This window comes from Labeo rohita, chromosome 12 (genome assembly GCF_022985175.1).
Source record: "Labeo rohita strain BAU-BD-2019 chromosome 12, IGBB_LRoh.1.0, whole genome shotgun sequence".
Classification (NCBI taxonomy): Eukaryota; Metazoa; Chordata; class Actinopteri; order Cypriniformes; family Cyprinidae; genus Labeo; species Labeo rohita.
Window position 1 is genome coordinate 2,978,684 of NC_066880.1, and position 15,000 is coordinate 2,993,683.

Sequence of the window (15,000 nt, forward strand, 5' to 3'; positions counted from 1 at the left end):
GGTACAACGGCAAAAGTAAAGACTGATATAGTTTAGTATTTACTTAAAGGGACAGTACAGAAATTTTCCTCATCATTTACTCCAACACAAACAATGGTATCTTGACGGCTGCTGGTAGCCAGATAGTTGACGGTAGCCATTGACTTCCATAGTGTAAAAAAAAAACTATGGAAGTAATTGGGTACCGTCATTTATCCTAATATAAAATAATGACATGTATTGCAAATGGGCTATTTTTAGCTGTGGATCACATATTGATCCTGTTAATAAGTGACACTGAGACCTGTGCGTGTTTTTTGCAGGTGATGTTCGTAATGACATTTACGTGACGCTGGTTCAGGGCGATTTTGATAAAGGCAGTAAGACAACACCTAAGAACGTGGAGGTCACCATGTCTGTACATGATGAAGATGGAAAGAAACTTGAGGTAAATTAAAGTGTGTGTGTATGTGTCACAAATGTTATAATGAATGTTCCAGATTTTTTTTTAAATTATGAGTATATATGGATATATTATATTAGGAATGTAGGGTTGTTCGTTTTTTTTTTTTTTTTGTTTAAAGAAAAACCTATCTGGGGACCTGAGGTGTGAATTAGCATATGCTATGATGCATATTTTATAAACGTTTTATCTATGTATAATGCATATTTTTCAGTTTTTTTTGGCTGAATTTTTTTTGTACTGTCACTATGTAAAATTTAATTAAATAATTGATTTTACTTACTTTATTTTGATTTTAATATTTACTGTAATTTGATTTTATTTTGCTATACTTTTATTTATTTTATTTTATTTTGTTTTATTTTATTTATTTTATTTTGCCAACACTTATTTAATTAAATTTAGTTATATAACTGTATTGTCATGCAGCACATTCCATTATAAATATCAAATATTTATTTTTATTCGACAGTTGATTTGTGTTTTGCAACAATTTTAAATATATTATTTACTTATATAAAATTATTATTATTATCAACAACAATAATAATAATAATAATAATAATATTAAATAATAATAACAACAATAATAATGATGACAATAAATAAATAAATAAATAATAAATATGAATGTGTCGTTAAATTTAAAATAGAAAAAAAAATAATTCTCAGGGTGTTCTTCATGTAAATATTTTATATCTAGAGGGTTTACTTGCCTTTTTTTTAATAAAAAGCAAAAATAATGAATACATAATTTAATAAAAGACACAAGACAAGCTGTCCATCAAAAGGAAGATTTAGACAGCTCTAAATAAATATATAAATTTAATAAAAAAATTTTTTGCATTAAATCTGCATTGATGTAGCCACTTTTTAAGTAACCGATAATACATACTAATATTTATCAAATCAGTCATTACATTATTAGCAAATTGACATTATGCCATAAATGCTGTCTGTACAGCTTTGTTTGTATTAAACCTGTCATTTCCTTTAAGCACAAGCACACTTGCTCTCTGATAGTCTTTTATGAGGTTTGTGTCTGTATTTTTACCTGCTGACGTGCACTAGTACTAGTACATTTTGTTTCTTTTGTTACTTTTAAATTTTCTTTTGTTCTTTTTTTGTTGATTCTCCACCTTCCACCCCTGCTTTGTGTTTATTTTTTTCTTTAACTGCCCACATAATCTTTCTTTCCCTCATGCACTCAGTCCTGTAGGGCGGCTGGTCACTTATTGCTCATAATTGGTGGCTGTCAGCTGTAGCACGTATGTGTGTTTGTCAGGGTTTGACAGGCCAGCTGTGTGACTGTGTTGAATGCCTGACCCTCACTGTGTGCTGTGGCAAGAAATAAAAAAAAAAAGGCAAAAAAGCTTGCAGTGTTTTTTGCTCCTCACAGCATATGGGCACCTTATGGTTTCCAGCAGGTAGAATAGAGTTTATTCTTTAATATTTCATAACTCGTATCTGTCATTTCTGATCTTAATTAGCTTCTGATCTTGGCAGGGAGTCTGATGAAATTATTCTGGGCAACAAATTGTTTTACCGGTCAGCATGAATGTGCAGTGGCAAAATGATCAATGTAATTGCCTCAGGTTCCTCTTTAGAAAAGTTAAATGTATGTTTTAATAGCTGTGTTTTTTTTTTTGTTATGATCCTTGCCATCTAGAACGTGATATTTCCTGGAGCTGGTGATGAAGGCATTCTGGAGTATAAATCGGTCATTTACTACCAGGTCAAGCAGCCACGCTGGTATGAAACTATCAAGGTGAGTGTCAGTTGTACTGTGTCAGATCTAATGAGGAGTAGTCTTTTTTTTTTTTTTTTTTTTTTTTTTTTTTTTTTATTTTATTTTATTTTAGTCTAATTTCATTTTGTTTTAGTCTAATTTTGTATTTGTTCTGTAATTTGTATTATACTATAATTGTTATCTTATTTTGTTTATTTTATTTTAAAGTCACTAAAACAGCTGCATAGCAGTACTTGGAATTTAATTTACTTTAATTTAATTTATTTAACTAGCACTTCAGCATGAATTGTTTTAGGTATCCGAAAACCAGTACACTTGATTTTTCTTTTCTTTTCTTTTCTTTTCTTTTCTTTTCTTTTCTTTTCTTTTCTTTTCTTTTCTTTTCTTTTCTTTTCTTTTCTTTTCTTTTTTTTTTCTTTTTCTTTTTCTTTTTCTTTGTATGTAATTTATTTTGTTAAATTGTATTTTTTAAATTTTCTAATTTTTATTTTATTTAATTTTGAATTTTTATAACCAATACTTATTATTGTAATTATACAGGAACAATGTGCTTTATTTTATTTTATTTTATTTTATTTTTTTATTTAATTTAATTTAATTTTTTATTTATTTTATTGTTTACTGTAATTGTATTTTATTTTACTATAATTTTTATTCTATTTGGTTAACCCACTCAAGTAGCTGCATAGCACTTGAAAATTTAATTTAATTTAATGTAAATTAATTTAATTTTTAATTTAATTTTTAATTTAATTTTTAATTTAATTTTTAATTTAATTTAATCAGCACGTCAACACTAATTATTTTAGGTATTCAAAAACCAATACACATAATTTTATTTTTTATGTTATAAATATTTATAATAGTATATATATTTTTAATTTTATAATTTTTATTTCATTTATATTATTTTTTTAACCATTACTAATTGTATCTAATTTTAATTTATTTTATTTTAATTTATTTTCTATAATATAATATAATATAATACAATATAATATAAAATACTATAATAATATGAAATAAAGTTTTATGTTTTGATAATTTTATTATTTACTGTGATTGTATTTTATTTTACTATAAATTTTATTTTATTTTTTTTTTATTTTATTTTAAAGCCACTCAAGAAGCTGCAGAGCATCATATTTTATTATTTTATTTTATTTTAATGTTGGAATTTTTATTTGTGGCACTAAAAACACCATATATTAGCTTTAAAAAAAATTGAGCTTCAAAGGAGGAAAAAAAAGCATGATTTGACCCTTTTAAATATTTAACATCCTTAAAGAGCGTTACACAGTTGAAAATGTTTAAACAGTTTAAATGAAAAATAAAGTTCAGTGTAAAGGTCACTAGTGCTGCACCGTGCTTAAGTGTCTGTCTGGATCCATATTTATGTCTTTTTATTAATATTCAAGACCTTTAAGGTGTTTCCCAGTCCTAGATTCTTTCTAAGCTCATCTTAGCTGCGTTAACTTTTTTGTGATATTCTGCGTTGCAGGTTGCGATCCCGATTGAGGACGTCAACAGGAGTCACCTGCGGTTCACCTTCAAACACCGCTCATCTCAGGACTGTGAGTCAAGCGCGCGTTCACACACGAGAGCGGGTTCTGAGCCGTTTAACCCAGCGGTGGTCTGGAAACTCTAGTAAACTTCAAGTGTCGTTGAGGTCGCAGCATGTGTGAGACAGAAATGCTTTTCTGTGGTGCCGTCATGCTTCACATCTCTTTAAATAATATCAAGTGTTCTTTATCTTTGTGTCTCAGTGGGTTATCAAAATAACTTTCGCCTCTGACAGTCATTTGCATCTGCATTAGTGGTGCTTGGCTTTACTGTTGCTCATGTAGGGTTAGTTAGCTCATTACTTAACATTTGTGCTCCAGACAAGGAATTATACCTCAGATCATCCTAGCAACCATTCAGAATCCCCTAGCAAAGCACGAACAACGTTATGAACGCATTAGTAACTGCATAACAACACCCTGACCACCACCCAAAATGGCCAAACAACAGAAGCACTTGAATTATTTATTTTTTTTTGGAGTTATTTGTATTTGTATCCATTTATTTATTTTTTTGTCATTTGTCATTTTATTTTTGTTATTTTGTTTTGTTAATTTGTTTCTTTGGCACTAAAAATCCCATATATTAACAGTAATTACCATTATTTATTTATTTATATATATATATATATATATATATATATATATATATATATATATATATATATATATATAGGTATCTTTTTGTTATTTTGTATTTTATTTTATGTTGTTACCTTAATATTGGGATTTTTACTTTTTTTCTTTTTCTTTTTTTTTTTTTTTGGCACTAAAAATACCATATATTAACAGTAACTACCATTAACATGAAACCAAAGAGAAAAAATATGCATGGTTTAAAAAAAATAATTTAAAACAGTCTTGTCAATTATTTTACTTTTTAATTTAATTTAATTTAATTTGGTTTAATTTTATTTTATTTTCCAACAGTAGTTATTTTAGGTATCTGAAAACAATACAAACAACTTATTTTATTTTTTATTTTGTATTTTATTTTATGTTTTTACATTAATATTGGGATTTTTACTAACTTTAGTGTTTTTTTTTTTTTTTTTTTTTTTTGGGCACTAAAAATACCATATAATAATAGTAACTACCATTAAAACAGTCAAACCTCCAAAGAAAAAAAAATGCATGGTTTCAAAAAAAAAATCTAAAAAAAAATCTTGCTATTTATTTTAGGTATCTGAAAATAATGCACACAACTTTTTTAAAAAAATATTTAATTTTATTTTATTTTGTTTTGTTTTATTTTTTTATTTTATTTTATTTCCAATACTAATTATTTTAGGTATCTGAAAACAATTTCAGATATTTTTATTTATAAATATTTTTATGCAGATATTTATTTATTTTTAGTTCTTTTTTTTTTTTTTTTTTGGGGGGGGGGAATTCTGATTATTTATTTATTTATTTATTTATTTATTTATATTACCAGTAATTATTTTAGTAATTATTTTAGTATCTGAAAATGTATTCTGTAAACATTCTGCTTTTGGAATACTAGCGTTACACAAATAATCATAGAATAATTTATTTACCCCATTATACTGGCAGCACACACTCATTTAAGACTTATTTAATGTGCATCATGCCAGTGCCCAAACGACCACCCAGAATTCGCTAGCAACCACACAGCAGTGCACTGTAATGTTTTGAATACCTTAACAACCACATGAAATGCCATTGCAACCACCCAGAGCACTCTAGCATCATGGTAAGCTTAGCACGAGGAAACGCCACTCAAAATCCCTTCAACTCGAGTTTATTTCGCAGTCTTCGACTTGTTTTCTAGCTGTTTGTTTGTGCGTTTTGCTGAGAGGGAGTTTCTGAGCATGTTTGCGAAGGCTGAGAGGTTGTTTATGGGCCAAGAGGCGTCTGGCGTTGGGCTGCGGTCATCACACTTATCCGCGCGTGTTCAACCTTATCCTGGCAGACGCGCCGCTCCATCTGCTCACCACATGTTGCCGTGGCAGCGCCAGGATGAGAGGGGTGGGGTCTCGTTGTCGGGCACTGGTTGCCAGGCGCTGGGCGGAGGATGTAAAACAAATCATTTAGTGCAAGCAGACAATCTGGAGCAAATATGTTTTGTCAGCTGATCTGAGAATAAACGCTATGGCAGTATCAAAGATTCACATGCCGCTGCTGATCTCAGCACAGTTGTCAAGTGCTGAAATGTCACATTTTTAAATAAGTTGTCATTCTGAGGTTTGTTTTTATGGCAGATGTTGTGATGCAAATTCAGCTTTGCATCACAGAAATAATTTATATTTTAAAATATATTCACATAGAAAACCATTATTTTAAATTGTAAAAATATTTTACAATTTTACTCTTAACTACTACTTTACTTTACTACTTTTTTTTTTTTTTTTTTACTGTATTTTTACTGAATAAATGCAGCCTTGGTTCTTTCAGAAACATAATTTTTTTTTGCTGACCCCCAAATTTTTGCGCATATGTGAGGTTGTCAAATAAATGTGTATGAGAAAATTAAATAAATAAAATAAAATTTAGAGATCTCCATGGTCATCTGACCTTGAAAATGCTAAATGCTTTAAATTCATATTCAGTTTAGATTTAGTTAATTTAGAATTTTGGTAATTCAAATTTATTTCAGTTAATTTCAAACGTGGTCACCCATGTTTTGGAATACTGACCTTAAAAAAAATAAAAATAAAATAAAATACAAAGTGTACCTACTAACTTTCGGTTACTTAAAATAATTGGTATTTGTTATAAAATAAAAATAAAATAAAATAAAAATATAAAAGTAAACAAATAAAAAATAAAGTTAATTGAAATAAATGAATAAAATATGCATACTGACTTTTGGTTGCTTGAAATAATCAGTATTTGTTATAAAATAAAATTGAATAAAATAAAAAGTATACATACTACCTTTTGTTTAAATAAAATAATTAGTATTTGTAATAAAGTAAAATAAATAAAAATAAAATAATAAAAGTAAACATAAAAAATACAGTTAAAATAGAATGAATGAATGAATAAATGAATGAATGAATAAATAAACAATTACAAATTATGCATACTGACTTTTGGTTACTTAAAATAATTAGTATTTTTTATCAAATAAAATAATAAAAAAATAAAATAATAAAAGTAAAGAAAAATACAGTTAAAAAAAATAAAATAAAATTACAAAGTGTGCATATTGACTTTCGGTTACTTAAAATAATTAGTATTTGTTGTAAAATAGAATTAAATAAAATACAAAGTATACATACTAACTTTCGGGTAATAAAAATAATTAGTATTTGTTATAAAATAAAAATAAAATAATAAAAGTAAACAAAATACAGTTAAAAATATAAATAAATAAATAAATAAAATTACAAACTGTGCATACTAACTTTCGGTTACTTAAAATAATTAGTATTTGTTATAAAGTAAAAATAAAAATAATAAAAGTAAACAAAAAATTGTTAAAAATAGATTGAATGAATGAATTAATAAATAAATAAATAAATAAATAAATACAATTACAAATAATTAGTATTTGTTATAAAATAAAATAAAATAAAATAAAATTTGAATGTATTGGTTTTCGGATTCTGAAAATAATTAGTATTTAGAATAAAAAAAATAAAATGCAACTTAAATAAATTTTTTTATTTAGTGGGATTTGTTTCAGGTTCAGATGAGAACAGATTCTGATCAGTTCAGATTTAGTTCATTTATGTTTAGTCCAGTTCAAAGGTTTCCACTGCATATGTGTTTTGAAACACTGACATTCAGATTAAGTTTTGTTCGGTTTCTAGGGATTTCCATGGCCATCTGAGCTTTAAAACACCAGCATTATAATTCGTTTTCTTGCGCTGATTGATGCTGACAGGCAGTCAAATGTCAGGGAGAATCAGTTGTAGGAATCTTCATCCCTGTCGTACCGCACTTGTCTGCCTGTCTGTCTTTCTCTTCCGGATTAAATTCAGAATGTAAAAAACAGACCAGTAAACATCATCTCCTTCAGACTGAGTCTTCCAGCGGTGTAAGGACCTGCTTCCATCACGTTCCCTTTGTCCTGGTACCGCAGTGAGGATGATGGTTGTCTCCTGACCTCTCTGACTCTCTGTCAGCAGGCGCTGCGTTGCCGCTGATGTAGAGGATTGAGGGTTCAGAGGTTCAAGTGTTTGTGTGGGTCTCCATTGGTTGATGTTGACATTCCCAGTTGGGATGAGGTTCCTCAGGGATGATTTTCTATGTCAGATTGAGACAGACGCTGCTGTGGCTCTTGATGAAGCACACGGGCTCTCAGAGGTGCTGTTTGAGTGAAATATGACAGATGGTTAGAGATGCTCTCATCGAGACCAGTGTCATTGTGTTTGATACACCTGTCAATGTTATTAGAAGAGTGAAAGTAGAAAATCAAAGTAAGCAGATTCAAATGAATTTAGGACTAGAAGACAATTGTGAAACAGCACAGACTTGAAGAGTCACAAACAATGTTATTGCATATATATATATAACCAAAAAAAAAAAAAAAAAAAAAAAATATATATATATATATATATATTTTAATTGTATATAAAACATAATATATTTACATTTCTACATCTTCAAATAAATAAGTGTATGTAAAATTTTTCCAGAAAATATTTTATTTTTATATACTATCTAAATTTTAAAGAAAAATAAACATCATAAATAATATATTACATCGTATATGAATTAATATGCTGTTTTTTAATTCAGATATTTTCATTATTTATAGAATTATTTTATTATATATAAAACACATTTAAAGTATATGTTTACGATATATTTTAATTTAAGTATCAGCCATCCCTACATGTATGTAAATGTATAAATAAAAATAATTAAAAAAAAATCTATAATAAAATTAAATGTACTTTATGAATTTAATTTATTTATATGCATATACTTACAAATACTTGAAATTTGTTATATAAATTATATAAATGTTATATAAATTTATATATTTAAGGAATACTCTATATTATTAAAATAATTTAATTAAAAGATAGCATATAAATTCATATACTATGTAATTTATTATTATAATTTAGAATATGTTTACTTCAAAATTTTGTTAATTGGTAATAAATAGTGCATGATATATAAAATAGTGCATACAGTTATATACTATATACTTTTATAATTTTGTATATTTTGAAATGTAGATAATATATAAAAATATACATATTTTACGTTTTATACACACACACACGTACATATATCAAAATTTATGCATTTACATTTTTACAAAATATTTAATAATATTTTATATAATTAATTAAAATAAATAAAATTAATAATTAAAAGAAATAAAATAAATATATGCTTTATTCTTTTATAGGTTTATTTTGAAATGTAGATAATGTATATAACTAAATATTTTACAAAAAAAATTAATATATTTCACTTGCATACATTTAAATATTTAAAATAATTGTATGCAATATTTTTACGTTTTATTACTTTTTTTTTTTTTTTTTAATGCATGTAAAGAACAAAGGATAGTTGTTTAGAGGCCAACTATTAAAAAAATATAGAAACTAATCTGCAATATTCTTTCTCTACAGGCAAGGATAAATCGGAGAAGAACTTTGCTCTGTCATTTGTGAAGCTGATGAGGTATGACGGCACGACACTGAGGGACGGAGAACATGATCTCATCGTCTATAAGGTGAAACTAACACAGTTGCCACTGATCTCAATACACACACACACACAGATATGTGAGCTGTATACTGATGCTGCTTGTCCTCGTTTGTCTCGTTTAACCTTTGACCCCACATCACAATGTAATCATTATGCAATTAAGCTTTGTTCGTGCGTTGAGTCTCTTCATATCTGCATATTAAAGAGCTTCATTAATGCGGAACGTTGCCTGGTCAAATCCTTTTTGTGCTATGCAAATTAACCCTCCTACAAACTGATCTAATGTTGGTTTTACAGCTTTGATTTGGAAGTAAAATCAAACGTATTTAAAAAATGCAACTTTAAAGAAATTTGAAATTTAAATTAAGTGTGAAGAATGTGTTCACTGATTGACAGCTGTCAGCATTCCTCATGTTGCTCTATTTGTAGGCCGAAGCTAAGAAACTGGAAGATTCCACCATGTACCTGAGCTTGGCCTCCACCAAACCAGAGATGGAAGAAAGAAACCCGTCGTCCGGGAAGAACACGCAGAATCTCGGCAGCTTCTCCATCAGCAAAGACTCGTTTCAGATCTCAACGCTTGTTTGCTCCACCAAACTCACGCAGAACGGTGAGACATGTCGCCTTGCATCATTACCCGATCCCATTCCCTTCGCTTTCTCCACATCATTTCCTCTCGTTTCTCTATTTATTTTTTTAAAAGGGCCACAAATAGTATAAATAGAGCTGACAAGTCAGTATTCACAACCAGGTTACTGCAATATTGTGACTGAAACTGCATTTTGAAAGTGGATTTAATCTAGGAATTTAATACATTTTGTGGTTTCTATAAGAAATGTTATTTTTGTGTTTTTGAGATACTATTATAGTTTTCAGTAATATTTTTGAATGAGTTTTTAATCTGTATACATTAGTTTTTTTTTTCATCTCATTTTTATTATTTAAAAAAAATATATATATTTCAGTTAAACGTATTTCTATATATTTTTGTAAAATATTTACTTTTTTAATACATTATCTACATTTAAAAATACATTTAAATATCTAAATCTTAAAATAAATGTGTATGTACTTTATTTATATATAATATTTTTCATAAATTTTTTAAATTTTTATTAGCTTTTACACATTTTAATTCAGTTTTAATTTAATTATTAAAAAATGTAATTCAAGTTACTTAAATGTTAAATGACCTGCAATAAAATATTATTTTTTAAATTTGATTAAAAAAAAATTAATTGTATTTGTTTTTAATGACAAATGGCAACTATCTAAAATAACTTGCTGAAATAGCGCAAGTTTTTTTTTTTTTTTTTTTTTATATCAGTTAATATTTATTTTATTTCAAGTACATTTTATTTATTTTTTAGTGGTTTTAGTTTTTAAAAAATGGAAGTAGTTTTATTTATTGAAATCATTTGAAATATGATTTTAAGACCAGGAATGTCTAGTAAGGTACAGTTTTATTCACTTTATTTTTTATTTTTTAAATTTTTTATTGTAGTTTTTTAATTTTTATTTATATATTTTTAACAAAAATAACTAAAAATTGAAGTGAATAAAATCTATATAAATAATGATTAAATATATAATAATAATAATAATAATAATAATAATTTTAATAATAATAATAATTATTTTTAATTTATTTATTTAAATTCATCAAGTTAAGCTACATAAAACTGAGAAATATTGTGTTGGCAACTTATTGAAATAAAAGTTTTCATTTTTTAATTTAATTAATTTTTCAGTCAATATTGCATATTTATTTTTGTTTATAGTTTACCTCTAAAAAAAAAAAGTCACACAAAAACAATACAATTATGTTTGTGTCTGTGTGAAATATTTAAGTTAAAACAGTTTATTTGATAAGTTTTTCAGTTTTTTTTTTTTTTTTTTTTTTTCCAACTTTTCAAGTGAATATTTTTTTTTTTAAATGGTTTTAGTTTTAGTAAACTACCACTGTTTAGTAGTTTCAGTTTTGGTAAACAAAGCAAAACAGTATTTCCATAAGGAATAACAAGCATCAGGACTGAATGACTGGAAATGCCTAGTAAGCTAGTAAATAGTCACTTTTGATTTGACATCATCTGTTTGTTTGGTGTAAGATGCTGTGTCCGGTTGGCAGCTGTGTGGAAGTGCGGATGCGAGAAGATCATTACAGTCGGATCACATACAGGATGCAGTGAAGTCCACCGCAGTCCTGACGCAATCTCTCCTTTACTCCCCCTCGACTCTTTAAGCATGTGTGTGTTGCTCTATGAATCTCACAGAAACTGCTTACCCATCAGCCTCTGGTCATGGTGTAGCGGCAGGCGTATGTATGGCGGACGGTTTCATGACCGTACAGTCCTGCACTCATAAATTTAATTTAAAATACTGCGGGAACATAAATTGTGGGGAGAAAGTGCAGTCAGCCAAGCGTAGGACTATGAAAATATATGATAACGAATAAAAGACAGAAATGAAGCCGTGTTTCTTTTATCGATTAGTCCACAGCGCCATAGCAAACAAAATTGCATTGCGTTGGAGTCGTGAGCCTGCAGGCTAAATTGATTGTGATAAACCGGCCGGTTACAATGCGAAGACAATAAATAGACAACACGTTTTTGAATTTAGATGTCTTCTAGTGTCAAATGATTGATTTGAGCTGTTTTCTTGAATGAGTCTTTCAGAAACACTCACTGGTTTTGAATCAGTCTGACGGATGGTTACTGATTTAACTTTGTTTTCTAGTGTAAAATGATTCGTTTGAGTCATTTTTTTCAATGAATCGTTCAGAAACACTCACTGGTTTTGAATCAGTCTGATGGTTGCTAAATTAATCTTGTCTTCTGGTGTTAAATGATTCATTTGAGCTGTTTTTAATGAATCTTTCAGAATGATTCATGGGTTGTGAATCAGTTTGACGAATGGTCATGGAATTAACATTGTCTTCTAGTGTCAAATGATTCATTTGAGCTGTTTTTTAATGAATCTTTCAACATTGTCTTCTAGTGTCAAATGATTCATTTGAACTGTTTTTAATAAATCTTTCCGAAAGACTTGGATGTTTTGAATCAGTCTGACAAATGGTTATGGAATTAACATGGTCTTCTAGTGTCAAATGATTCATTTGAGCTGTTTTAATGAATCTTATAGAAAGATTTAAAGAATCTTATAGAAAAGGTTTTGAATCAGTCTGATGAATGGTTACTGAATGAACCTTGTCTTCTAGTGTGAAATGATTCATTTAGGCCATTTTTAATAAATCTTTCAAAATGATTCATGGGTTGTGAATCAGTCTGACAAATGGTTATGGAATTAACATTGTCGTCTAGTGTCAAATGATTCATTTGCACTGTTCTTTTAAAGAATATTTCAGGAAGACTCAGGTTTTGAATCAGTCGGACAAATGGTTACTAAATTAACCTTGTCTTCTGGTATTAAATAATTAATCCATTTGAGCTGTTTTTAATAAATATTTCAGAATCATTCATGGGTTCATTTGATTATTTATTTTTATTTTTTTAAGAATCTTTCAGAAAACGCTCTAGTTTTGAATCAGTCTGATGAATATTTACTGAATTAACTTTCTTCTAGTGTCAAATTATTCATTTGAGCCGTTTTTAATGAATCATTCAGAAAGACAATCTAGTTTTGAATCCATCTGATGAATATTTACCGAATTGACTTTGTCTTCTAGTGTCAAATGATTCATTTGAGTAGTTTTTAATGAATCATTCAGAAAGACACTCTAGTTTTGAATCAGTCTGATAAATGTTTACTGAATTAACATTGTCTTCTAGTGTCAAATGATTCATTTGAGCTGTTTTTCAAGTAATATTTCAGAAAGGCTCACAGTTTTTGAATCAGTCTGACAAATGGTTGTTGAATGAACTCATTTGAATGATTCATTTGAGCCATTTTTTAAGACTTTGTCTTCTGGTGTATAAATGATTCTTTTTTTTATAAATGAATTTTATAAAAGAATCTTTTTGATGTTTTGAATCAGTCAAAACGTTTTGTGTCAGTCTGCTCATATAGACATGTTGTAAACGTCTCTCGAGTCAGGATTCATGTGTCTGTGTGAGTCAGTCAGGGTCACACGAGCAGAATGCAGAGCAGCCGAGCGTTAGTGATGTTGGCATGAAGATGGAGATGCGTGAAGCCACATCAGAGAGCGTGCTGGCCCTGCCACCGCAACGATGAAGACAAAATAGCCTTGGTTAACAGTTAGCATTTGTGCTTTAGACCAGAACAAGTATGAGGACGAGACGGACCACTGGGTGAAAAATGAATGAGAGAACGGACAGCGTTCATTATGAATTCAAGTCCTGACTTTCAGAATAAATGCCTTAGTAAAATTTAAATCCAAGATGGTCGCAGTGAACTTAATGACCAGACGTCCCCATTTTCCAGGGACAGTCCTGGTTTTTTGATGTCCTGTCTATGACTGGAACTGTCCCCATTTTACAGCTCCTTCAAAACACCTCATAAATAAACCAGTGTTATTTAGGTACTATTATAGTTTTATTAATAGTTTGAGTTAGCTTTTGTTTTTAGGTTTCTATTGTTCATTTTCATTTTTATTTTGGTGAAAGATTTAGGAATTTTGTTTGTGCCAGTTTTTAATTTATTTCAGTTTTAGTGTAATAGTTTAGTGTTATTATATTTGCTGTTATTTTAGTACAAATTAAACTTAATGAAAATAAGAAATTATTTGATAAGTAGCAGAAATACATTTTTTAATAAAAATATTTAGTTTTATTTCAAGCATTTATTGCAAGCATAACATTTATTTATTTATTTGGTTTAAGTTCTGTTTAATTACAATAACCCAGAAATGCGATCAGAGATCGTTATAGATGAAAAAAAAAGAGCCTAAAATATATTTATATATTTTGTGAAAAAAAAAAAAATATATATATAAATAGAAAATATTACACATTTTTATTTACTTACACAGGTTTATTTATCTCATGTTATAATCAGGGTTTTTATGGAAAAAAAATGCAACTCTTCTGTTTTTTAACGTGATGTACTAAAATACCTCAAATCAAAACGGAAAAAATATAGATGTAGTGCAAAAAAAACAAAAAAAAACAAAACAAATGTAAAAAAACAGCAAAATTAGCAAAACTAGACCTAAAATTAAAATGCAAAAAAACCCTAAAATGTATTATAGTTACCTAAAATGAAAACTGTAAAAAACAGCTAATTGAAATAAATAAACTGAAATAAAAATAAAATAAAACATTTGCAACTTTGCAAAACTAATGCAACTAATTTTTTTTAACTTGATGTACTAAAATACCTAAAAACCGAAGCTGAAAAAATAGATATTTTGTAAAAAAAAATAAAAAAAAATCAAATATCAAAAGCAGAGCAAAATTAGCAAAACTAAAGCTAAAATAAATACTAAAAAAGTTAACTGAAATAAATTAACCGGAAAAAAGATTTGCAGCTTTTCTGTTTTTTAACTTGATGTGCTAAAACACCTAAAACCAAAACTGAAAAAAACACCACTAATACAAATATCAAAACTTTAGCTAAAATTAAAATGAAAAAAAAAAAGAATATTAATAAACACTATAATAGCATCTCAAATTTTTGTTTTTATC

The 15,000-nt window shown here is 27.8% G+C and overlaps 1 protein-coding gene across 2 annotated transcripts in view; it reads left to right on the plus strand.

Annotated features, from left to right (window-relative positions):
- Positions 1-15,000, plus strand: part of dock1 (dedicator of cytokinesis 1) — a 302,275-nt gene that overhangs the window by 62,983 nt on the left and 224,292 nt on the right. For both annotated transcript variants that reach the window (XM_051123710.1, XM_051123711.1), the window contains exons 14-18: positions 303-427; positions 2,112-2,210; positions 3,694-3,766; positions 9,319-9,422; positions 9,827-10,007. In XM_051123710.1, coding sequence (XP_050979667.1) covers positions 303-427; positions 2,112-2,210; positions 3,694-3,766; positions 9,319-9,422; positions 9,827-10,007 — 582 coding nt within the window. The remainder of the gene's footprint in view (positions 1-302; positions 428-2,111; positions 2,211-3,693; positions 3,767-9,318; positions 9,423-9,826; positions 10,008-15,000) is intronic.